At 31.2% G+C, this 26,418-nt stretch overlaps 3 protein-coding genes across 4 annotated transcripts; 2 read left to right on the forward strand and 1 right to left on the reverse strand.

Annotated features, from left to right (window-relative positions):
• Positions 1-793: 793 nt before the first annotated feature.
• PIG-X (Phosphatidylinositol glycan anchor biosynthesis class X) lies at positions 794-5,227 on the reverse strand. The gene is made up of 5 exons (XM_088275027.1): positions 4,953-5,227; positions 4,656-4,803; positions 3,813-3,967; positions 2,956-3,106; positions 794-2,174 (listed from the first exon to the last, which is right to left on the reverse strand). Exons 1-5 carry the CDS (start codon positions 5,078-5,080, stop codon positions 1,995-1,997), a joined length of 762 nt encoding a protein of 253 aa, XP_088131153.1. The 5' UTR covers positions 5,081-5,227; the 3' UTR covers positions 794-1,994.
• Positions 5,228-5,329: 102 nt separating this feature from the next.
• Positions 5,330-11,867, forward strand: LOC148300283 (U6 small nuclear RNA (adenine-(43)-N(6))-methyltransferase). The gene is made up of 7 exons (XM_088275022.1): positions 5,330-5,631; positions 5,752-5,965; positions 6,777-6,917; positions 7,843-7,987; positions 8,800-8,916; positions 9,455-9,621; positions 10,493-11,867. The coding sequence occupies exons 1-7, from the start codon at positions 5,545-5,547 to the stop codon at positions 11,290-11,292; spliced, it is 1,671 nt and encodes a 556-aa protein (XP_088131148.1). The 5' UTR covers positions 5,330-5,544; the 3' UTR covers positions 11,293-11,867.
• LOC148300284 (EF-hand domain-containing family member C2-like) lies at positions 11,432-26,347 on the forward strand. Of its 2 annotated transcripts, none has more exons than XM_088275019.1 (16): positions 11,432-11,530; positions 12,276-12,428; positions 13,666-13,816; positions 14,554-14,666; positions 14,875-14,964; positions 15,067-15,152; positions 15,840-16,005; positions 17,004-17,175; positions 17,340-17,517; positions 18,224-18,374; positions 19,229-19,417; positions 19,699-19,844; positions 20,799-20,912; positions 20,995-21,174; positions 21,995-22,121; positions 23,637-26,347. In XM_088275019.1, the coding sequence occupies exons 1-16, from the start codon at positions 11,432-11,434 to the stop codon at positions 23,736-23,738; spliced, it is 2,217 nt and encodes a 738-aa protein (XP_088131145.1). In that variant the 3' UTR covers positions 23,739-26,347. The 2 variants fall into 2 exon arrangements, with proteins under 2 accessions (XP_088131145.1, XP_088131147.1); XM_088275021.1 differs by lacking the exon at positions 11,432-11,530 and adding an exon at positions 12,055-12,197.
• The last annotated feature ends 71 nt before the right edge of the window (positions 26,348-26,418 follow it).

The following is a 26,418-nucleotide window of genomic DNA, read 5'->3' on the forward strand; positions in this document are numbered from 1 at the left end:
TGCCTGGTCAATGTTTGATAATGTCTTAATAAGACGAATGTAAATAAAAGTAGAATTCAATCCAATAACCGTGATTAATTTTGGAAATATTACCCAACAATTCAAAATGGAATTCTGCCAACTGTCTGCAGTTACAATAAATATAATTTATTTTCTTTTGTCTGTGTCGTGTCAGGTCCCCCTTACGTCGACTAGCACTTGAGAGTAATTTTCCTTGTCTTGGGCAGCTCTAAACAGCGCCTCAACGGTCCTGATCCCTGTCCAATCTCGTATATTCCGGAGCCAGAAGATCTGTTTCTGCCCACACCTTGTTGACCCTATATTTTGTTTTTCATGATTAGGTGCAATAGCTCGTACTTCTCTACTCTCAGCACATGCCCCAGATAGGACACCTTTCGGACTTTGATATCAGTCATAAACTGTCTCCCTGCTTTTGCTCTTTGGAGCATGTTTTAGTTGCTAACCATATCGTTCATGGAATGCATAGCATTCTACGATGTATCCACATTTCGAATGCCTCTAGTTGGTTCATAGTGCTGACTTTGAGGGTCCAGGATTTAACTCCGTATAGAAGTACTGACTCTGGTCAGTAACATAACATCTAACCATTCTCTGCTGAGGCTTTATATTGAGGCTATATATTTTATTAGAACTCAAATTACAAACTAACTGTTCATGTTTCATCTATCATGGTAATTATTGCGATTCTTTTGAAATCCACTATGATGAAAGAGGCAATCCAATTTTAATGATCGTTTCTCTCATAATTTGAACTTCAAACATCTATTCAGAACTCATATTTTAATGAAAGTCAGGTTAATTTTATTTTGGATAAAATCACAGATAATATTGTTATTACAGCAACAACAAAACTAGAAAATAATACACACTTACATATTTCATATACATCCCATATATGCATACTAAAACTTACAAAAATAACCTAAATAAATATTGTGTCCTATTTTCAAAAAAATTACTTTCATAAAATTATGAAAAAGAGGTATAAAGGAATGTCATTGACTTAAATAACATGGTAAAAAATAAATAAGATGATAGGAGAATAATACAACCGGTTAATGGAAATTCTTATAGCATAGCTCATTTTTTTTTAAATGTATCAAATTACATTACAGTATATCTTCTACTTACGTGACTAATTCGTTCCAAAGGTTTTCGTGCAAGTCGAAAAAAAATATTTGTGATTTTTTTGATATATGGTATGTCATAATATGTGCTAGTTTCAAAGGACATAAGTTCATATCGCTCACTCCTTTCAAGAACGTCATAAAACAAAAAAATTGATTTTTCAAGAGAATGTTTTTAAAGTTTAAAAATACAATATTATTTATTAAAAATAAATATCAAGCTACTCATTGAACTTTTTAATGTGCAACAGATCTTTTTAGGTTAAGCCTGAAGGTTTTTTCTCCATTTGAAAAATAACTACTTTATTTGAAAAAAATTATTAAACAATACCTTTTTTTTCAAAATGCAAAAACAACACTTTCTGCCCTGTAGCGGGTAAATATTAAGTTTAAAATATGCCTCTTTTGCTGGGATGTAGTACATTTTCTGGGCATTCCGAAAACATGCACAACTCAAAATGGACGATTTTTGATTTATCACGTTCTTGAAAGGAGTGAGCGATATGTGAAAACTGAACAGATCTTTTCCATATATTTAAGAAATTATTATTATTTTAAGGAGTTATAATTTATTCAGATATATACATAATTATTTATGTGTAAATACAGAGTTACATTTAAGTGCAAACTACTTTGTGTGTACCTGAGAGAGGAGAGATGCTAGTGCCGTTTCTCTTTTTCTCATCCCATCAACAAAAAAGTTTATGATAACAAAGAACTTGAGAATTTTTTTTTTTAATTGTGTAAGTATGAATTCACGCAAGTCAAAATCACGTTAGTAGAGGACTTACTGTACTAATATTTTGAAAAGGAATGCTGATAATTTTAATATTTTTTGTTGACCATTTATTTATATTTCTTATATGATGAATGTAGATTGTTTCTTGGAACATTCGGGAACGTGGCAAACAGGTTGACCATGACATAAACACCGCCTCCGAAGGACACCAGCAGTGATGCAATTGACACAAGGGTGATGTGATTTACGTCACCCACTGGGACTGATAATTCAAGTTTACTCGTTAGCTGAAAAAAAAACTAAATTGAAGAAAGTCATCTAATGGTGGAGACTGACCGGAGCATTTCGTGGTAACGTAACATGTTACAATGTAGGCATTCAGGCAGTCCGTACACCGAGCCGAGCGCTCCATCCATAGTTTTGGATGCTCGGTAATGCTCGCCGCGAGCGGTGTTACGACGAAATGCTCCGGTCAGTCTCCACCTTAAGATCAATAATAAATCTGACTAGCCCCGTAACATTCTTGGTCAGAGATAATAAAACTAGTTCTATGAATAAGGGAAGATTAGTTTAGGTACTGATGTATGGAAGTGAAGCATGCAGTTGGGAAAAGAAAGCAGACAAATGCAGTCAAAATGAGTTCTTTCAGACATATGTGTGGCAAAATAATGTATTTTTAGGTAATACATATATCCAAAATTAAACAAGGATTGAATTCTACTTTTATTTACGATATGATACTTTTATTTATGATAATTTGTGACGCGTTTTGTCTTATTAAGACATTATCAAACACTGTGTTTATATGTATACGTATATGTAAATAAAAGTCGAATTCAATCCAATAACCTTGTTTAATTTTGGATGTGTTACCCAATTTTTTAAAAATGGAACACTATCCAACTGTCTGCAGTTACAATAAATAAAATAATGTATGATAAATGTTCGAAAGGCGAAATGAGGAAAGAATGCAAAGCTGCAAAATGAAATTCAATTCATTACTTTTAGAATCATATTCAAAGATTTTTGATTATGAATAAGTCAAAGAAAATTATAAATAATGCTTACCGGAGTGACGGTTATATTGTGCCAAGAACATCGATGTGGGGAGCAAGCGCTACATGGAGCCAGAACAGTGTCTGCAGGTTTACACATCTTGAACACGTTGTTTGGACATCGCAAATAAATCCACGGATACCCAATATTAAATTTTTCAAAGCTAAAATATAATATTGAAATTTAGGAACATCTAAGATTATCAGGCGGTATATAATATTATGCGTATGATATAATTATTTTTAAGGACTTATTTGTGCATAACTGAAAATGGCAGCCTTCAAAAGGAACTGGGCGTGCGTTTAGGACTCGCATGGTTCGCATTTAACAGTACTAAGGCTGTCAGGAGATCAGATTTATACTCGGTGAAGACCAAATGCCGCCTATACAATTCCTGCATTGCACCTGTTCTCTTATACGGCTGTGAAACATGGTACCTTACAAGGGCCCAGAGCAACCGTGTACTTAGCTTTGAGAATAGGTGTCTGCGAGGATTTTAGGCATGTGGTGGTATGACTGTGTGAGAAATGAAGAGATAAGGCGTAGGACGCAGCAAATCTTGGTCACAACTGTCGTCAAGAAAAGGCGATTAGTTGGCTTGGCCATGTACTCCGCATGCCTCCAGAGAGCTTTAATCAAGCTTGTTTTAACAAGGCATCAAGGTTTGCGCCGCCCAGGACGACCACTGCTGACAATTCGTCGGCAGTTCTCGTCTGAACTTCTGGCCGCAGACTTGACTAGGGAGGATACAAGGGAGCTGGCAGCAGACAGAAAAGCTTGGAGACAGTTTTTAGACTTTATATGCTCCACATAGGGAGCGGATGTGGTTTAATAATAATATTTTTAAGAAAAATAAATGTATCACATACCCTCCGCCTAATTTAGGGCTGTGGTATCTTAGATGAATTGGCAAAGTTATCATGATTCTTGATGAATTAACGGGAGAGTACATGTGAACCACTATAGGCAGAGATACTTGGGCTGGTTGCTCAATATCCACATCTCCTACCGGGCAGGCATTTACCTAAAATGAAAACAAAATAGATATATCAACCGGTTAACGTCAAATGATGTATTTTCTATGCATGAGGAACAAGAGATTTTAACCTTTTACATGGACCATTTTCAATTGACCTATGATAATACTTTTTTTTTTAATTTGACATTACAAACTACAGTGAACCCCCCTACAACGTTGAGATAGGTACCCCTTTATCTTAGGAAATATTATAAGGGATTAATGTTTTAAATTGTATTTTTAAATTTTAACTAGCGGAAATGACTGAGTTATTTCAAATTAAAAAACAATTAATTCAAAAACATTCAACCGCCTGTAACTTTCCCTCTGATAACGTGGTACCTATATCAACATTATAGGGGGGTTTACTGTAGTTTGAAATTCTGCAAGGCAGGGTTCACACAAGAAGTTAACAAATAATTTGCAAATTTCAAGTGTTCAATACAGGTCTTGGTTTTACAGATTTTAAAATTGTTACTGAAAAATATGTGAGTTTTAATAGAGAAGTTTGTGCTGATCATTGGAATTTTTTGACAGCCTGAAGTCAAGCGAACTTTATTTGTCTATCGACCTCACTCACTACATCTCATTAAATGTCTAATCCTATTAGAATTGGAGATTCGTAGAATAAAGGATCTGTTTTTATAAAGTATTGTCTTTAAAATTGTGTTAATTTTTATGAAAAGCATTTTACCTTATCAAGTCTTCTCATATCATGCAGTTCATCTATATTTACAAATGTGCCGGTAGGCAGGACCTGTTCAACACTGAGCGAACAAACCCCGTGGGACCACAAGTCTAATCCATTGTATTCATTGAAGTTTATTACATACTGGATATTTCTACAAAGATAAGAACATTAAAAGTTAACTTTTTTTAAAGCCGATGGGATAATTAGGTTCAACCGCCATTCTGAGGGTAAATGGACTTCCTAATGCAGAAGTCGTACGCATATTTGAAATAGTATTAAATTTTTAAGAACGATAAATACCTGTGGAAGCCCTCGTTTATCAATTTTTGTGTTACTGTTGCTCGTACATTCTCACATTTCGAATCCACAAACTGCACTACCGATAATATAGATGTTATAACTATGACTATATTCATTATAATTTCCATATTATATGCGTTTTTTTAAATCTACATAACGTAGTCAGATGAAAATATACAAACTAACAAATCGAAAATGACTAGGTGGCCATCCAAGAATCAGTCAAATCTTGTCAAATCTACAAACAAAACCTCTTATCAAACGTCAAAATACTAAAACCAAAGATTTTCGCTTTCTAACTAAATAGATACTCGTAGGGTTCAAGTACTTTATTTTTTGAAGACTTGCAACAATTTACCATTTATCTTTTGTGAGGTTATGTAGGCCGTAGGCCGGTTTAGCGCCAAGCACGAAAACGTCATGATAACGTTTATTTGACGTTTAAAAAGTTTGACATTTTCATGTAAAACGCCAAGTAAATATTTTGGTTTGACGTTAATTGAACATATGGTTTCTTTCAAAGTATACAATTAGTTAGTCTTTGAGTATACATTTTGTGTGCCGTTAAACATTTCGTGTGGTATTTTACAATATGCATCCTCGAAACATTTACAAGGTTCCACCTGATTTTTCTAAACTTGCGATTCAATATCCGGAATTCTTGAAAATCTCTTCGATCGTAAGTACAATCCCAGATCATTATTACATTTTTCTTTCTTGAAAACCTTAGAATATAATCGGCGTAGTAATATCTGTTTTTGGTTTTGAACATAACCTATAAATGTCCTTGTTCTTTCAGGATCTCAACGGCACAGTAAGAATCAATTTTAAAGACCCGAATACTCTCCTTATTCTTACAAAATGTTTACTCCATGCGGATTTTGGCTTAGAAGTTGATATACCTTCTGATCGGCTAGTTCCGACCATTCCTTTGCGTCTAAACTATTTACTTTGGCTACAAGATATTTTAGAGTCAGCGGGGAGAAAAGATGACATCATTGGAATAGATATAGGTAAAAAAAAATTAAGGTATTTATTGTTGGCATGTGTTGACTGTGTGACACTAAAGAAATTCATAAAATCTAGAAAGTCTTAGTGGAATCTCGCTTTCTTTGTAAATCAAAAGATATTCATTATTTTAATGGTTATTAACTTTTCTGCGACACAATAAAAACGTTTCATGGAAATATCAAGAAAGAATCTGCACTGATGTTTTTCATTGCAAATGATGTTTGAATTTGTCTATTTCTGTAACGAAATCAAGCTAATTGATTTTAATCAATGAATGCATTCCTTTACCATTCAAACATAATTATTTTTCAGTAATTGATTCGGCAGTCACTTTGTGGTAAAATCTATCCATTTTTAATTAAAATTTTACTTAGTAAATACCATTATTTCTTAAAATCTATTCCTCATCATTTTTAAACATACGGTGTTTGAAAATGATGCGGAATGCATTGAAACACGTGTCACAATAGATTTTAAGAAATAACGGTATTCACTAATAAAAAAAATAATAGTAAAACCCTTATCCGCACCCCAATGGTGCATAGGGCACTGTGTCTTATAAACGCAGTGTTATCATGATCGTTTTACACATGAAGGAAAGGTGATCAGCCCTCCGCTTCAGGTACCAGTCCATGGTAATATTGAATAAATATTACAGTGAAAAATTACTTATATTTATTTTTACCCCCCTTGGGAATCGAACCCGGGACCTCCAGAACGGTAGCCGAGCGTGCTGACTATTACACTGCGGAGGCGGACTAAAACGGTATTTATTAAGTAAAACATAAATTAAAAATAATTGTTTTGGTTTAGGTACTGGAGCATGTTGTATTTATCCACTGTTGGCAGCCAATAAGTTGAATTGGCGAATGCAGGCAACTGAGGTCGATGAAAACAGTGTGAATATGGCATTAAAGAATATAAAACAAAATCGACTTGAAAAATTCATATCAGGTATGTCTATTTATTGATTCGGCATTAACTTTGTGGAATGACATGATTATTTTTATAAAAATTAAACACTTGAATAATCCACTTAATTGAGTTTTATTTTTATTTACGACTAGTTTCGAAAACGACAATTGTTTTCATCTTCTGGTACAAATTAAAACTGTAATTAACTGTGTTTTAATTTGTACCAGAAGATGAAAACAATTGTCGTTTTCGAAACTAGTCGTAAATAAAAATAAAACTCAATTAAGTGGATTATTCAAGTGTTTAATTTTTATTAAAATAATCAGGTATGTCTGTTTACCTTAAACCATCTTTAGGAAAATTCACATTTTTTCTGTTTTTAAATCACATTTTCAGTAACACTCAGAAGTCTTTTAGCACAGTAAAGGAAAGGTTAAGTTGATGCAACTTTAAATCTAGAAATAGATAATTTAAATCTTGTTCTTACGATAAAGATCTTACAAAAAAATTAATTAAAACATTTACTTTTACTTTAATTTGATTTCCTTTTATTTTTCATACAAATATCTCATCACGAAAAAAACATGGTACGATCTGGTATGCCAAATACTTGAAAGTGGTCAGGTTAGGAGTCGTAACAATCAGCAGGTATGTATGAGGAGATGTATGAAGGTGAAAGAGGCGAAGAACGTTTGCAAAGACAGAGTGGTGTGGCGTTCTATTCTCTCTGCCTACCCCTGCGGAGAAGCGGCGTGATGGTTAGTTAGTTAGTTATATCTCATCATACATATTTAATCCCTTAAACATAAAATGATGTTTGGAATATGATGTTTCTTACAAAGCACATAATTATATTATATTCATGTATATTTTAATTTTTCCAATGCACAAATACATGTAAAAAATTTATTTTCATATTTTTTTAAGTAAATAATTTCTAATTCTTACATAATTTTTATTACAGTCAAGAAAGTTGAAAAAGATGCTTCATTTTTGTTGCATTGTTTCAAGGCATACGGAGGCTCATTGGACGGAGCTGATTTTTGCATGTGTAACCCGCCTTTTTATTCTTCTCTTGATGACATGGACTTAGCACGTAATCTAGAGAGGTAACCTACTTTTATACCTATGTTTAAGTCGGTGAAAAAAATCTAGCATATATGAAATTGTTATATTTTACAAAAAAGTCATATTCAGAAAGAAGGATTATAACTGAATAGAACTTAGTTTATAATCGAAATTGGTTTGTTTATGCACTAAGACCCAACTTTGCGTTGTAGATACATTCCAATATATCGCGACGCAAATTGAAACAACGCAAAGTGAATTGCTATTTTACATTGGAAATCATATAAACATCAAAGATAGCGAAAATGAGTCTTAATTCAGTAACGGCGCTACTTCGAAATAACGCAAAGTGAAACGACGCAAAGCGAGGTCTGAGTGTATTATACTTTTTGTACAAAAAAGTACATTATGTTTTCATTATTGAGAAAATATTCAATAGCTCACAATTGGTCACTATGATAATAATGTCTTAAAGGTAGGTAGCGTGTACTGTAGGTACAGGCAAGTGCCTGTCGTGAATCATTACACTGCTGCAATAAAAATCATACTGAGATTCATAACATGCGATTTGTAGATAAAATAAAATATCTGTATTTTAAATTAATTTACAAAATTATTTTTACCATCATTTTGAATTTTTATTTTTATTTATTAAAAAAAATTCTATGTAGAATGACCAAATTGAGAACTGTGTATACTGTAATACTTCTTCTGTATTTAAAAAAAAAGTTTTTCAGTTTTCAGTAATTTACATTATATGGAATTGTCGTTTGTCTCCTCTACTTGCGTTAAATAGAGAAAAAACTCCTTTGCGCTTATTATAGAAGTTAACATTTTTTATTTATATTTTTAGGGCACCACCTCGAAACGCCAGAACCGGATCCCTTCAAGAAATAGTCACTGAAGGTGGAGAAGTCTCCTTTGTTACTAAACTCATACGCGAAAGCTTAATATTAAAGGACAAAATTAGGTAATTATGATATGTTATCGTGTTTGTCAATAAACTCCATACTAGGGTTTTCCTACCTATACCAGATTTATTGGTATTTAAAATATGACTCTTCTTATCATTATCAAATATATTAACATGTACATATCTTAATATGCAATACTTATCCAGTTTTGTATGAATATGTTGGTGACACTGGTAGACTGCCATCTATTGGCCATTCTTTTATTACCAACTATCAACTGGTGTAGATATATTCAATGTGTATTCACTACAGCTTTAAGGTTGTTTTGCCTTTTTGTATTGCATTCCAGATTTATTATGTATAATTAAAAGAATATTTTTATATTCAATTTTTATTATCTACTTCTTTCTGAAATTAAAATCACAATTCAGAAAACCGAAGCAATTAGTCATGGAAACTCATTTCAATTTTATTTGGCCAGATTTCACTGTGTTTTCATGATTTCTCGGTCCATGCATATCAAGAAAAAGTGTTGTCATTGGTTTTTGTAAAGTTTTGCTTATTAAAATTTTAGATAATAATCTGATTTTTTAGGATCTACACTACGATGCTAGGCCACAAAAGTTCACTCAAACCTTTGCTGAGAACTTTGAAAGAATTATCAGTGAGCCAAGTTGCCCAAACCACTTTTACACAAGGTAAAACCACGCGTTGGGGTTTGGCCTGGTCATTAGTTGATTCCTCTAATTTAGTTAATAGCAGTAAGTATCCTGTTGCATTAATAATTTACATACTGTAGAACGGGGCTACTTGAACTTTGATGTGTTACTTGAGCCCAGTACAAAAAAAAATTTAGATCTGTATTTGGTCTACAATAATGAACGTATCGACATGATTCATTGTTTCCCTGACATATTGTCAAGATACATTCATTATTGTAGACCAAACACAGATTTAATTTTTTTTTTGTACTGGGCTCAAGTAACACATCAAAGTACACGTAGCCTCGTTCTACCGTACTTATTAATCTATTATATACATACATCTGCAACCAAAATTATTGGTACCATGTATGACACTATTTCCTATGTACAATATTATAAATAATGTTATCCTTTAAATCCACTTTGTTGAAACAAGGTTTTATTCACACTATAAAATACATACCTAAAATATATACTAAATATATTAAATTACTCTCTACCCATTAAAAAAATGGTTTCCATTTATCCTGCTAACTATTTTAAAAGTTTATCATACCCAAATATAAACCTCTTAATTTTACTAACATAACTCACAGATCGACTTTTTAAAAAAAAATACATATTTTGTTTGTATTTTATTACATATCTTTAGCTCCAATTTACAATAATAAAAAAAAACTTTAATGCCAAACCTTGGAAACTCGGTACAAATATATTAGATGAAATATGTTCAAATCTTTCTGTGACATATTTTATTACTTACAAAGGGTTGATATTAGTCCTGACATTTTTTTTATTTAAAAAAAATATATTTATGTGGTAAACTACTGTGGTAAACTGAGTTATATTGAAGCTGTTGTTTATTTAAATTTTTTGACATAAAAATATTGCTGTATTTTCAAATTGATATTTCATATTTTATTTACAGGTCCTCCAACAAAAAACAATATAAAGAATAAGTGTATGAGTTTTGTTATCCCACCAATCCCCGGAGTAGACTACAAAGTAAAGGATGTCACTCTCAAATTGCTGCACATATTCAAAGAATTGGAATTACATTGGAAACTTCTACAACAAAAGGATGTTATTTCCACACTGGAAATTAAGGCGTTTAAAAATACTTGGTCCAATCAGCGGAAACACAGAAGAGAACAGAAGTTTAAAAAACAAAAGGAAATGGATATAGGAAGTGCAAAATCAGACGCTGTTTTAAACGCAGATAATACTGGAATTGTGTCTAATATCTTAGTTCAAAACGGTGGGGAAAATTATACAAATAATGAAAGTAATACATGCAAAAGTGACTCCATAAACAATGTGAATTTGAAACGTAAAATGGACAATCCTCTCGATATCAATAAAATAGACAAAAAAAGAAATAAATTTGAAGATGAATTACTTTTTAAAGATAGTAAAATGAATATTCTAGAATCTAAAACTGAGCATTCAATGCCAGGCGTTAATTGTGAAAGGAAAGAACACATATCTTCGAGTAGAGAAGGTATCATGTCTGTCAAAGAAACTAGTTCTATTATTGACCCGTCAAATAGTGTTTCGGCGGCTTCAGCGAGTTGTTCGGCATCGCAAGTTGCTGATTATTTAACAGCTGCAGTTTGCGTGCGTAGTCATGATACCTATATTCTGTTTGAAATAGGGTATGTGAGTGGACTTGCTGGTAGAGATGGTGTTCATCAAATAGTTCAGTATATTAAGAATAACTGGAAATGATTGATTATTCTAACTGAAAAGTTTACATTGTGCTGAATTTCACATAGTATTTATATATTGATTTACACTGTTTGATAAGTTAGCTGGGAAATACAATCATTTCAGTATTTTTAAAAAATGTTTCTTTACAAGGGTTGCTATGCCTATTGACTGGTGTCATAGCAACCGAATTCTAAATATTTTAATCTGTATCAGTGGCAGCCGTATTATCTCAACCTTTATTTTTAAAATATCAAAAGTGAGTAAAAAAACAATGTAAAATAAGTATTTTATATGTTAAATCATTTTGAAAGATAAATAATGTCAACCAGGCATTTTTATATTAGAAAGTATTAAATATATTTCTTGTCAAATATTTTGCTTATCAAAATATGTTTTTTTCTTCAAAATGAAATGTTTTCTATTTTGGAAGACACGTGTATTGTTTATTTGTTTTTTTGTTTTTGTTTTTATTATTTATTAACATTTTATACTGCAACTACATATGCGTTGTGTACCAAAGTAATAAATAAAATATTTGTTTTTGTACTTACCGAATTTATCTGTGATATAAAATAAATGCTTTTGTCCACACATTTTCCTTATATTATTTCAACCACCTTTCCTTCAATCAATATGAAAATGTTTGTCAATTACCATTGTTTCGGTACTTCTCTGCATGACCTCACTGATATATTTGAAGTACCTGGGTATTATTGATGGTAGGTACTTTTTGGGGCACCCCTTTTATTATGTTTCTATGGCAACTGTTGTTATTTTCAACTCAAATTCAATACTTCTACAACAAACCTTTGTGATCCTTTTTAATAAGAAATTAATTTTTCAAGTATTGCAAAAAAATATATTAAATCATGTCAGCAAAACCTAAACTACCTCTTATACCGGGACTTTCATTCAATTCTAATGTAACAGTTTTTTTTTGAATATTTTAAAATAGGCTCACATTCTGTTTTCCAGTTTTAAATTAAACATTTTAATTCTAGGTTGGCAAAGAGTATTTTGGCAGAAGTCAACATTTTTGTTTGACAACCGGGAAAAATCCAATGTTAGTTGATAAACCTGTTCCCGAATCACCATCACTTTATGTGAAAACACTTACGCCAAATCAGCCAGCTTGGTTGCTCTTCGACAAAGAGGTTATCTATGATTGCTATTAATTTGGCATAGAGTCCATATCAGTTAAAGTGGTATCTGTGTATTAAATAGTTACACAACAGGCCATGCAATGTTTTATTTGAACACATTGTTGTCGGGTGGTTTTTTTTATCAACCCTGATCCTAATTATACTAATTAGGGTCATATACTAATCACTAGTAACCTAATCAAAAGAAACCACAAACCCGATTCCAATCTGTACAATATTTTTTGGCATCTCTCGCGCTCTACCAAAAAGTAAGCAAATAGAATGCTTATAAGCGTCTTCTACTCTCTACCAACAGTATGTAAATGATGCTTTTGAGCGTTTCCCGAAAACAATGTGTTAAGATGTCAAAATTACCGAAACATTTGTTGTTTTCAAAAAGTGTTTTCATATTAGCATGTTATCTTGTCAAATTTAAATACCTATGTCAAATTTTATATGGTAAAGCAGATTTCAAATAATAATTTTGGACAATTTGTATTGCGGCATTCTCGTGAAATACTACCTCAAGGGTGATTGTGTGGTATGAATTCTGTTCAATGGTGTGAATTCTGTTGGATTGAGAGACTAAGAAAGGCTGAGAAGGACATGATCATTTGATACATTTTTTAAAACTATAGTATTGTCACCAAAATAAATAAATGTTTAGGAATCGAAGTATCGTATGTTAACAGTGGATATTGAGCTATTTTAGCATTAATGCCTATCTATTAGTTACATCATTGGGCCTATTCGGCTGTCCAAACTCAAAACACAGTAAGGGACATTTTTTGTAGTAGGTTTTTTTTGCACTTTTAGACTAAGTAGATTCTACTTAGTCCAAAAATGCAAAAAAAAAACGCACTAAAAAACTACCCTTACTGTGTTTTAAGTTTGGACAGCCGTATTACTAAGCCTATTTACATAAATCAGGATATATGATGTGGCTTTTCAGAATTATCGTTGCTTTAAATAAATAAGAAAATACAATATTTAAAAAAAATTGTTATAAACTCATATAATTAAGTTGAAATAGAACATAAAGTTATTTTAAAACAACTTTATTTTTTAAGTTATAAAATGAAAAATCGCAAAGTGCTTTTAATATTATTTATAGATGATAATCTGTCATAGTTTATGAACTGTTTTGATGCTACTGATTTTAGATCACTTGTCTTTTTGAGATAAGCAAATAATAATATGATGATGTGCCATTGACTCCATTTCAATGTATTGCTTTATGACTTACCAGGCACTAGTATTTGATGCATATTACCAGCAAACTCTAGAAGAATTGCGCTATGGACCAGCCCTGATACGACGTGTCAAGATATTCTTCTATCTCGAGGATGGAACAATGAAAATCATTGAGCCTAAAACTCTCAACAGTAGCCTTTTGCAAGGTATGGTAACATATTTTTAGTGGCTTTTTATGACGTTTTAAAAATAAAACTGAAGGGTGTAATTCTTTCAAGGTGTCTTCCAATTTTTTTTTTACAATACCTGATGTTTATACAATTCACATTCAAAATTAAATCGTGATATTCGATGGTATACTTAAATTATATAAGAAAAACAAAAATCATAATGAGATACATACATTTATATATGTTATGTACTATTATAGTCACAGCTTTCAATGCTATTAATCCAGCACGGTAGGTACTTACTCAATTCAGTTCATCTCATACCTTCAAATTGTAATTGATTTATTTGTTATGCATTATGTTTGTTCCTTACAAATTAGTTTATCCAAAAGTTTTATTTTATATTTCATGTAATTTCAATACTGAAAACACAACTTGGCCTAGGCAATGGATAGACATTGTCTTATTTCATGCTGAGATTAGATAATAATTTAAATATATACACATCGCGCTATTTTTCCTTTGAGTTTTCAGTACTGAGTATTATTTGATCGGTTTGGTGACGTGTTTTCTTTGTATTTTTACTCAGAACTGTTAAGAAGCGAAACATCATGCTTCGACTCAAATTATTAGCGTCGCTTTGCTTTTCTCGCCCTGATAATTTTATACGTTTGGCTAAATAAATATTTATTTCCAATTGCGCGTTTCCGTCTTCCTCGTCATAAAGTGTTCCAGCACCGTTAGTCATTACAATGTTTTTTTTAATACTTTAGGAACTATTGTGAGTCGTCAAAAAGTGCCTTTGCCGAAGCTACAAAATTGTTATTTTGATGTAATACATCTGAATGTCGGAAATGAGATTAATGTTTATGGACGAGTTTATTTGGTATGTCTCTATTTAATTATATGGTAGGGTAGTTGCCATTTTTAACTGTCACATTTATATGAAAAGTTACCCTTTTTATCATAAAAAAACCATGACAAAACAAATTGTAAAGGTATGTTTTATCAAGATTATGTATATGAAAACATCTGTGATTTATTTTAATTTTTTAAAACTGGTTTTATTTCAATTGATTGAATTATTTTTACAGATTGTAGACTGTGATAAATTCACTAGACATTTTCTAAACCGACTTGGAATAAAAGTTTCAGATCCCATCGAAGTTCCTGGGCTTAAATGTGTATGTCTTATATTTTGTTCTGCTTTCTAATATTTTTATTTTGTTTTTAATCATGTATTCCTGTATTTCTCTCTTTTCTCTATCTTTTCATATTGTTACCAGTTGAAGCAATTTAAAGGAACTCCGAAACCAGTAAAGCACATAAAATCAGAAAAGCAGTTTCTCGAGTTTGATAAAAAAGTTTTAAAGTGAGTATTTGAATACAATGTATTTTTGAAAATGATTTTGTAATGTGATTTCACCAAGAAATGTTTACTAGACTTAATAATCACCCGGTTATATTTATAAAAGTGTCAAAATTAGTAAATTGAATATATATTTTTTATTATTACAAACTATATGTTCATGCATATTAACAAATGTAAAACCAATAATCATTGCAGCAATTTTTTTTTACCAAAATAACACTTATAATAAAATAAATGTTTGGCTAGATAAAAGTATGGCAATGGTAACCCAATGACTTTAAAAAATATGTTCAATTTTATATTTTAACCTCTCAAATAGTAAGATATAAATGATAAGGTTGTACCCTGTGGAATGAGTTTTTTTTTTTAATGAATTTTCAATTCTGAAACTAAATTTTTTGATTGAATATCAACATTTTAAACATATGCCACGCACATAATAAATATTGTCAGATTGAAATAATTACTATGCCCCTTAAAAATAAATAATAATAATACTAGGTCAGATAGGGTTTGGCCCCATAAAACTTGGGGCCAAAACCTATCTGACCTAGTATTTTATGGCCCCACAGTTGGTGCGGTATGTATGGAGAGGATAAATTAAATTATGATCATCAATCTCCAATAGAAGATTATTTTTTACAATTTTCCATGAAAATATAAAAAATTAGATTAATTTTTTTATAGATTTCAAGGATATTGGGATGACAGAGATTCACAATATGGGAAGTTATACCATTTGGAAATATTTTACTATTTAGCAGATGACACTATAGAAATAAAGCAACACTTGGGAAAACAAGACAGTTCGGATGTCAAGGCAATATTTTTACGGCGATGTCCTCTGCCAAAGGTTACAAAAATCTTTAAATCGTTAACATAATTTTTTAAATAATATATTTGCATCAACTATATTTGATCAAGTTAAGTCAGCAGTAGGCACCTCAGTGGTTGGAGAGCTACGTGCAGCGCAGTCAAGGGATAACTGGAGAAGAGTCATTGCTTCCACAATGGTCACAACCCTCAGTAATGAGGAATAAGACAGAGAAGGGAAGAAGACAAAATATTTGCATTATTGATCATTGATTCATCCATTTCCGCTCCCTATGTGGATCATACGGAGTCCACGAACTGCCTTTAGGGTTTTCTGTCCCTGCCAGCTCCTTTGCATCCTCCCAAGTGAAATCCGCATTCTGAAGTTCAGATGAGAACTGCCGACAAACTGTCAGCTGTGGACGTCCTTTGGCTGTGGGAACTTGATGCCTTTTAAAAGAGGCAAGCTTAATTGCAGTTCTTGGAAGGCATGTGAAGTACATGGTCTAGGCAACTTAATCGCCTTTATTTTGATAACAGTTGTGACCGCCCAGTTGCAAATTTAGAAAAAAAAAATTATCAACAATTATTTTGTTTTTTAAACATATTTTTGGTTTGCTTGAGGATAATAGGCCACTCAAGGTATTGACACATTTTTCTGCGATTATAAAGGCTGATGCCATCGCATAAAGAATGTGGGTAATATGCATACAACTTATAAAAGAGTATAATATTTTACCATATGATATGGAGTGTGTATTGAAAACACACGCTGTCCTGTATCCTATTAGCAGTTTGATTCAAGTGGTCTTAAGGCAGTATGTTACTAGAATGGTGCATATTATGTAATGCATATGATGTAAATATTGAAAAATTACTAAAATTACTCTATGTAATTTGTTTTATGCACTTTGCTCACGGCTTCATGCAGTTGACCCATGTGATGGGTTTAGCTCCACTAATGCGTATGTATCCTAGGCAGCCCATTCTGATTGAATATTGCTTCAATAGTTTTGTTAATTTTATAATACTTTATAGGAGATGAGATATGCTCTCATGTCTCCAGATGCTATCCATCCCGAACCTACGGAGACTTTTAGTCCTTCAGACCTCATTATCGGGGCTCCTCTCAATGTGTTTGGGCGAATGGTTATTCTAACTGACTGTGACGACTTTACTAAGGAATATTACCGCGTGAAGTATGGATTAGGTATGATTATTTTGTATATTTCATTGACTTTTAAAATAAACTTTTATATAAATAGACTTTCATTTTTAATGTTTCAAATAATAGACAACTACGAGCTGCATGTTTTTGTGGCTAGAGTGACATTGTCTATTCTTTGACAAGAGTATTTTGTTTATTATCTTCAGATAACTTTGAGCCTGTGCTACCTCCTGAACCACTTAAGAGGCCAGTTCCTCCCAAGACACCATCCCCGCTGCCTCCATGGAATGGACACGGAACTCATGAAGACTCAGCGGGCAACTGCAGGTCTATGACGCCGAAACCTTCCAAGCACAATGCTATGAAATTTTTCGAAAAAGACAAGTATGTTGAATTCATTTTAAAAAAATTACAAAAATAATAAATATTCTTAACACACTTCGGACAAGAAAGGTATTTCTACTGGTTTGGTCGATGGATTCAGGGTGAGAAGGGTATTTAATTTCTGTGCCGGCCTCATTTCAAAGGCAGAAAAGAAGGAACTATCCAATGTTTTTATATGAATATTATTTACCAATCTCTTTGTTAAGGTCTTTACTATATGTACATAATTATCAAATTATATCGCCAGTGGTCTGCAGGCGTAAAAAATACCCCTCTGAAATGTGTTAATATATCGCTCACTCCTTTCAAGAACGTCATAAATCAAAAAACTTGATTTTTCAGGAGAATGTTTTTTATGTTTAAAAATATAATAAAATGTATTAAAAATAAATATCAAGCAACTTATTTTACTGTGCAACAGATCTTTTTAAGTAAAACCTGAAGGTTTTTTTCTCCATTTGAAAAATATTTTGTTTATTTAAAAAAATGATAAAACAATGCCATTTCTTCAAAATTCAAAAACAACACTTTCTGCCCTGTAGCGGGTAAATATTAAGTAAAAAATGTGCCTCTTTTGCTGGGATATAGTACATTTTCTGGGCATTCCGCATTATTAATTTATGACGTTCTTGAAAGGAGTGAGCGATATGTGAGTCTTCTTCTTTTTCTTCATCTTTTATATGTTTCATAAGATTTTTTGTTGCAGAATTGGTTTTGACTCGTACATCATGAGGTTCTGTGCTCGTCTGATTTCTAATATACCAGAGAACGATAACAAAAAGTTCATTATCAGTTGCTTCCTTGTGGATGATTCTATGTCCGTTTATGAAGTCGGAGATAGGAAAACAGCATACCCTGTAAAAACACCCTTTCCGTTTTTCCATTGTATATGTTTTTATATTTATATTATTAATATCATCAGAATAGGTATAAAGATCCTGGTTACTTAACCAATATATTACTGTTGAGGTTTTTATTTGTGAAACTGGCTTATGCCAAAACGAATTTATGATCAAGTGCCGAAATTTGGAAAAAATTGTTTTTACACCAAAAAGTATGCAGGTATGTAGGTATCAAAAAATGACCTCCATTTAATTAAGATAAGCACCAAAAGATCGAGCTGTCTTTGTGTCCACGTTAATATATTTCCCTGTAAATAAAAAGGAGTATAAAAAATACCTTTTTACCATGTTTTAGTATTTGAGTGTACTCATACTTATTTAAAAATATTATAGCCTAATCCAGGGGTTGGTGAACCTGTAGCTTTAAGGTCGCATGCTTCTTCTTAACTCTGATACGGCCTTTTGACTTGTTCATATTTTAAAAAAAAAAACATGAATTAATATTGAGTTGTATTTTATATTCATATTTTAAAAAATAAAACCTTACATTAATATTAATATTGAGTCCATCTCCGTGGTGCAATGGTTACCGAGTTTAGATACCATGCTGGACATCCCGGATTTCATTCCCAGGGGGGGTGAAAATATTTATTTTAATAATATTTTTATTTGTGATTTTACAGTCTACTTTTTATTTTATTACCCTGGACTGGTCTGAAGCGTAGGAGTGATTACCTCGCCATCATGAAAGTAACAATCAAGAGAATACTGTGTCAATACGATGTAGTACCCTATGCACCATTAGGTGTGGATAAGGGTTAGAAAATGTTAATATACAGCGGGTTAATATTTATTTAAACATGTTGCAGGGAGGCATGTTTTTCAAACGCAGTTTAGTTTTTCTGCCTGGACAAGATATGTATGTTCCTGACCCTCCCAGACATTATGTCGCTTCAGATATGTGGCTGGGCAACACCCTGATCATTAATCATCACTGTTTCTTGCTAGTTGACTCGGATGATTACACTTTGAGATACATGGAGCTGAGGCCATATGAGGTAAAGAAAAAACAAACCCTTAATATTAGATATAATAATAGACAGGCGCCGTGGCGTAGTTGGGTAGACGCTCGATTGCAAAATAAATTTAAGGAAGGTTCACTTTCAATTAATCTGGGTGTTTGTGATGTGTTTTTTATATTTACCTTACTATCCTATCTACAGACAAGTCTCTAAAAGTATAAGTTTTGTGGGTTAATCCTTTGAAAAAAAATGTATATATATTTTTCTGACATACTAAATAAATGCACACTTTATAATGACCTTTTTTTATTTTACAGTTCCCAAAAGCGAACATCAATATTATAATGGAAAAGATAAAGAACTTTCTTCTTTCCAAAGAAAATCTGTATAAAGATTTCGTGTCCAAGAATATGCCATCGACTGATGCTGGAAATCCACATCTGATATCTAAAAATCGATTGGAGTAAGTATGACATATGGTACTACAAATGTTTCTCTTTATAAAACATGTAGCCCACAAACCATTTTCATATTTTGTCTTTTATTTGTTAGACCAGTTGGTTGGTAATTCTTACTTTCCCTAAGTACTTAATTATAAGTGATTAAGCAATATTTGTCCTTATTACTGGCAACTCTTTTTGTGGTATGATTGGAACTGAATTCACATTGTAATGACAAGGATATAAAAGTCTTGACTGTTATGAATTCCCTCTTTCTTTTCATAATGTTCATTTAATCATTGATTACCTGATCTTCGGATCATTAAATTGAATGAAACTCAATAAATAGTCTATCCACCTTTTATTCATTGTTAGAGTACTGAAAATCGATATATCGACTCTGGTATACTTTTCCAAAGGTGCAGCCATCGATATATCGACAATGACCCCAGTATATTTTGACGGTTGAGCTGGGAGGTTTTGTCACAGCGTGCGCATGTCTAATGTTCCCATTCGTCAGTTATGTTTACAAATTGACAAATTTAATTAATTTTTAGTGAAAAATATAAATACATTTTTTATAAAAACCTATTATGTTTGCCCTTAATATATTGGATCAGTCTGATAATGATGTTGAAAGCGATTATTATCCTCAAAAGTAGTGAAAGTGGCTGTGAAATTAGAGTCTTTTCCGATTGTTGAACATTCTAACTTTAGTTTGTTTATTACAAAATGCTATTTTATTTGTGTAGTGTAATATGTTTTCTACTAAATACCAGAAAGAAATACTAAAATCGGTTTATATTTAAGAAAAATATTTTTAATTTTGTATACACGAAATAAAAAGGACCATTTTTGCAAAAAAGTCTTCAGATATTTAGCTTAAATTACATAAGAAAAAAACGCCAAAACGGTAAGAAGATATAGTTCACGACTGAACACCATAATAATGTTGATTTGTTATAAATTTTTAACAGGAGGGCGCTCAAAGATATTATGTGCGACATATTATGTGAACACGAGTTTGTGACCGTCATACGACACTTCCGCGAAATAGAAATTGAACCCAAACCCAAGCGTTCCATGATAAGGTATAATATTTCAATAATTTTAAAAGAATTTAAATTATGTCTATCCATTTTGTGTCTTTTGTTTTTATTTGAATAATTTCAGAGCATTGGTTTATGAAGAACTCCTGCGTAACCTATGGCAAGATCTGGACAGGCTGACTGAACATCTTTGTTACTTGGATGAATACCAAACTGGAGAGTTGTCCCCAAAGGATATTATACAAGCGTTGCATGGAGTTCGTCTGCCTGTAAAGACTGACCTCCTCAACGAAATGCTGTCCTGGTACGATGGACTTTGCTTTTATTTAATTGTTATTCATTTTTCCTTTTTTTTTTAAATGTTAAGATCTCAATTACGAAGTCCTTGTTAAAGTCTAACCATTAAAACAAATATAAATATCATTTAACTGTATCGGGAATAAATATCATTTAACTTTTTAATAGATTTATATTATCCACTGACACTTCGTGATGGAATTGCATTGTAATTTATTATTAGATTAAAACCAATATTTTTAGCTTTTCCACTTTATTTAAATAAAGTGGAAAAGCTAAAAATATTGGTTTTAATCTAATAATATATCATTTAACTGTAACGGGCGCTCAGTAATCCGAGTATGCCACGAAATACAAATCTGTGCTTTGTAAATATGTATTTTTACAAAATATATTCTGTTATATAAACTATATGTTATATTGGAGGAATAAAATCTGAGATAAACAAATCCATTGGGTAATAAAATATGTATAAAGTTCTTGATTTCATACAAAACATGCAGAAAATTTAAATTAAAAAGTAAATACACAGCTAATTTTCTCTTTAATGAAGTTTTAAAAGTAAAGTCATAAATGAATTAACAAGGAGTTCGATATTGAGATCAATGTCCTACCCCTAGACACATGAATCCTGTAAATCCCACTCTTTCATATTCCCATCTCAATATACTTCTTCGTCTATGTTGAGATATCACTAAAACCCTTATGATTTATGTTCATTTATTTTTATATTGAGTATAATGTACCTTTATTTAAGAAATAAATTATTAAACCTCTTTTAGGTAAATAGGAAAAAATTTATTCCAATTTCTTGTATATTATTTCAGCATAAAAAGAAATGCTGATGGCGATTACTGTTATGCAGATTTACTTGACTTTTTAAACTTCAAATTGAAGCCCCCACCACACTTTGCTGTTCGTCCTTCTAAATCTGCAAAACACATCCAACAGCCGGTATGTCATATTTTACATAAATTCTACATGCGATAATTCTATCAGCAGTGACAACTTGCATGTCATATTGAAGTATGTAATAAATTATCAGTTAGTGACAGAGAGATGGAACCACTAATACTTAATCAAAATACTTTATTGTTTTAATATCATACACATTCATAGTTTCGAATTTCAATATCTTGTCAGTGATGTAGATGACAATTTTTAAATCCATGATAATGTAATATTTAATCATTTTGTTATGGCAACATTTTTGATTATAACTATAGTAACGGATTATTAGTCACTTCCATTTTGTAGGACAACATTGTACTTGATATATATTGGAGGCATTCTTGTGAACTAAAAAAAAAACTTAAGGGTTTTTAAAATAATGTGGTTACTATGAAATTTGTTTTAACTAGCAGAAAATAGTGTACAAAATGTTATGTGTCTCTATTCTATTCTGAACAAATCATGCACAAGAACCATCTTAAGACAGGCAGGTAGGAACCACTTTTTTATTTCCAGGATTATAAGATTTTACTATTTGTAGTATTCTATATGTATATGTACAGGGTGGCGCAAAATCAATCACGCTATCGGAAGTTGTTATAATTTTTACAAATGGCATTGCATGTCAATAATTTTTGTCATTTGTGAACTAGACAGCTACAGTATACAAACAGATTGACAAAACGGGCACAAATGTGTATCAAAGCTGGCGGCAGCCATTTGACGGAAATCATCTTTTTCACTTAACAGAAAAAATTGGAAAAGTTAAAATAAAGATTTCCATTGCTTAAAGTATTTTTATTTTTTTAGTAAAAAAGTTATTCAAAAACAAAACTGGATGATGAATTTTGCGCTATTCTGAATTGGTTTGTATACTGCAGTTGTCTAGGTCACAAATCGCTCACTCCTTTCAAGAACGTCATAAATCAAAATTTGTCAATTTTCAGTTGTGCATGTTTTTGGAATGCCCAGAAAATGTACTATATCCCAGCAAAAGCGGCATATTTTTAACTTAATATTTACCCGCTACAGGGCAGAAAGTGTTGTTTTTGCATTTTTAAGAAAAGGTATTGTTTAATTATATTTTTAAATAAACTTAATATTTTTCAAATGGAGAAAAAACCTTCAGGTTTTACCTAAAACGATATGTTGCAATAAGTCGCTTGATATTTATTTTTAATACATTGTGTTACATTTTTAAACTTTAAAAACGTTCTCCTGAAAAATGAAGTTTTTTGATTTATGACGTTCTTGAAAGGAGTGAGCGAAATGTCAAATATGATTGACGTACAACGCCATCTGCAAAAATTTAAACATCTTTCCATAGGGTGATTAATTTTGTGCCACCCTGTATATAGGAAACTATTGTACAAATTCATTATTCTTATGATCCTGCTTATATTCATAATTTAAAAAAAGAGGTTCGTGCCTGCCTAATAATACTAGTAACTGGTATTTATTTTTAAGTATAAAAAAATAATCATTATCAGTCTTCTTATTGTTTTTTTTTTCTTCCAGAAAGCCGTTTATGAGGGAGATTTTGAAAAGGATGTGTTCCTAAATTGGGATAAATTTCTAAAGTTCTTAAATCTTGAACATATTTTGAATGAAAATCCATAGATAAATATAAAAATATATATATTTTGCAACACTGTGTTTACAAACGCACTTCATATTATTTAATACTGTAGATGTTTTACATGTTTTTATATAAAAAAAGGAATAATGTTTTATAAAACGATGTAATTTTTGTACCTTTGATATTTTGTTGTTTGATTTCAAAGAATAAATAAAACTACCATATGTAAAAACATCAGTTCAAATTTATTAAAATTATTGTACATACAGAAATATTACAGTCGCATTAAAATATTTTTAACTAAATATAACTATGTTTACTTACTTTATGGCAAAGACTTCAAGATGCTGCGACATTATTATAACAACATATAGCTATCACTCATATCATCTGGTTATTTACACTTAATCTAAAACTAAACTAATAATTTAATTATTCAAGATTTCTTCATTTTTGAAACATCAATCAAGGAGACTAGAACTCCAACAATGAGATATTAATACCTTCTTTTTAACTGGTATGCTTTTCAAAAAATTAAAATAAATACGGTATTTAGACCTTTTTTTTAAAGTATCGTTAATATCAGTTAGATTATGGATCATATTGTTTTACTATATTTACTTGAATTAATATATGTATCATATGATTTGAAAAAATATACTGTTTTGGATGATCTAAAGGTCACTCCAAAGTGCGTGATTTCTTTCCAGATCATACTATGTATGAGAATGAACATTATCTTACTGATATTAACAATATTTTGCTGATAATAAATAGGTCAATTTGTCTATAATAAAAAGCTATATTTGTGTCATTAAAAAAAACAGATTAATGGTATTGGAAGCGAGCAAATAAATTTTAATTGAACACGTCTTCATTTAGCGATCTAGGTTAACATAAAATATATGACTATATTGTACAGGTGCTTATTTGTCACCAGATAATTATAAAAAATCTGCAAGCATATGATTTCTCACTATTGTAACCTTTGCGGGAGTACAGAAATTGAAAACGGTAACTGACGTGCCGGACGGTAAAATTCCGTGTAATTCCATGTAGTGATAAATGATAAATGATAAATGATAAGTGCACAAACGCCCTTAGGGCGTTTGTGCACTTCTCGGAATTTTCCCTTTGGCCAGTTCAGTTTGCATGATAAAAGATGATTGGCTTTTATTGGCTTGTGTTTTTGTCCATCTTTCTTCGGATCGGTGCTCTTGATTGGTGCGTGAACACGTTGTGCGTAAATTCGATCACGCTAAATTGTCCTAGTTGCTTTTATTTTTCAAAACCAGACTGCCGGACGGTAAAATTCCGTGTAGTGCACAAGCTCACTAAGACTTGTATAAGAATAAGTCTATAGTACTAAATCATCAAAATATATAATGTTTTAGAACAATTGTCTTATACATTATGAAGAGTTTTCACTATAGACTAGTATCAATATATTTATGTTTTGAGATTGCTCTGTTTGCTTCCAATACCCTCAAAATATAAAATTCCTTCATTTTATGTTGGTACATATTGAATTAACTTTGAACGCATTTTTATTTACAAATTCGTTAAGTAGCTAATTTTTGTTCGCTTGAAATAAATTTGCACTAAAATAAATATTAAATAAATGATATTAACATAATAATTCACGAAATTCTTACAAATTTCTTTGCTTCTCCCTATCTAAAGTCATGATTATATATAACATTACTGAGAATTTTAATTTTTATCCACCGGTCATAAGCGTACAGTACAATGTTGATTAATTGCGAATAAAATCATTTCTTATTTATAAAATACAGTACTTTTTTATTTTCTACTTGAATTGAGATACTTAATAATTTTATTTGATTATTAATTAAAACAAAACATATCACAATTTAATTTTATCATCGAATAAATGCTAAATTTTAAACTATGCCAAGTCCAAATTATATGATCTGAGATTCATGTTATCATAAGTTCTCGTTATTGATTGAGAGGTAGAGAAAAAAATACAGCAAAGCTTTTTAAATTCAGTTGTAAGTAAATATTGAAAGACTGTGATCTAAAATTGTAATATTATAAGGAAGGTACTATTTCATTCATTACAACTGGCTATTTTGAAATGAAGTGTCATTATTGAAACATTGGTTTACGAACAAGTAAATTCAACCTTGTTTTCGTTATTTCTGTATTGGAAATCCCTTTGGATACTAATTAAAATTTCATATCAAATTTCAGCATCAAGTTTAACTATGGTTTTGAATTATTTCTGTTATCTTAGCTGGATTGATAGTGAACATAAAAAAATATGTATTGGCAATGATCTTTATGATAAATGTCATTTAATATTTATTTTGTCATAGCAAAATCAAGACTTTTTATATAATGTGGTTAGTCACATCTAGTAAATACATGCTATATTATTTCCTACAAACTAAGTCAGAATGTAAAAATGTTTTGCGATTATATGTCAATGTGGGTATCTGCTTTTCGATTAGATAGTTTATTATTATATTATACATAATATCTGTAAGAATTGAATTCAGTTCAATGCATCTGGAATCATTACTCAGTACAAAATGCAGCACTTGCTTTTGATAATGAGGACATTAAAATTATTTTTAAAATATTCGAAGAAGTCAATTAGTAAAATCAGAAGACTTTTTATGACCCATCCCCTCTATTAGATAGTCTAAAGATGCACATGTTTTATATTTTGTGTATGTGCAAGTGTATATGTTG

Source organism: Brachycentrus maculatus, unplaced genomic scaffold (assembly GCF_059751285.1).
Source record: "Brachycentrus maculatus isolate JH-2025_06_01 unplaced genomic scaffold, ASM5975128v1 h1tg000757l, whole genome shotgun sequence".
Lineage (NCBI taxonomy): Eukaryota > Metazoa > Arthropoda > Insecta > Trichoptera > Brachycentridae > Brachycentrus > Brachycentrus maculatus.

Coding starts and splice junctions, on each gene's coding strand:
- LOC148300284 (XM_088275019.1), top strand. CDS start 11,432: ATGCCTATTGACTGGTGTCATAGCAACCGAATTCTAAATATTTTAATC. Junction 14,965..15,066: donor AAGTTCCTGGGCTTAAATGT/GTATGTCTTATA, acceptor TATTGTTACCAG/TTGAAGCAATTTAAAGGAAC. Junction 17,176..17,339: donor CCGCGTGAAGTATGGATTAG/GTATGATTATTT, acceptor TATTATCTTCAG/ATAACTTTGAGCCTGTGCTA.
- PIG-X (XM_088275027.1), bottom strand. CDS start 5,080: ATGGAAATTATAATGAATATAGTCATAGTTATAACATCTATATTATCG. Junction 3,107..3,812: donor AGCCCTAAATTAGGCGGAGG/GTATGTGATACA, acceptor ATTATATTTTAG/CTTTGAAAAATTTAATATTG. Junction 2,175..2,955: donor ACAATATAACCGTCACTCCG/GTAAGCATTATT, acceptor TTTTTTTTTCAG/CTAACGAGTAAACTTGAATT.
- LOC148300283 (XM_088275022.1), top strand. CDS start 5,545: ATGCATCCTCGAAACATTTACAAGGTTCCACCTGATTTTTCTAAACTT. Junction 5,632..5,751: donor TCTTGAAAATCTCTTCGATC/GTAAGTACAATC, acceptor TTGTTCTTTCAG/GATCTCAACGGCACAGTAAG. Junction 5,966..6,776: donor CATCATTGGAATAGATATAG/GTAAAAAAAAAT, acceptor GTTTTGGTTTAG/GTACTGGAGCATGTTGTATT.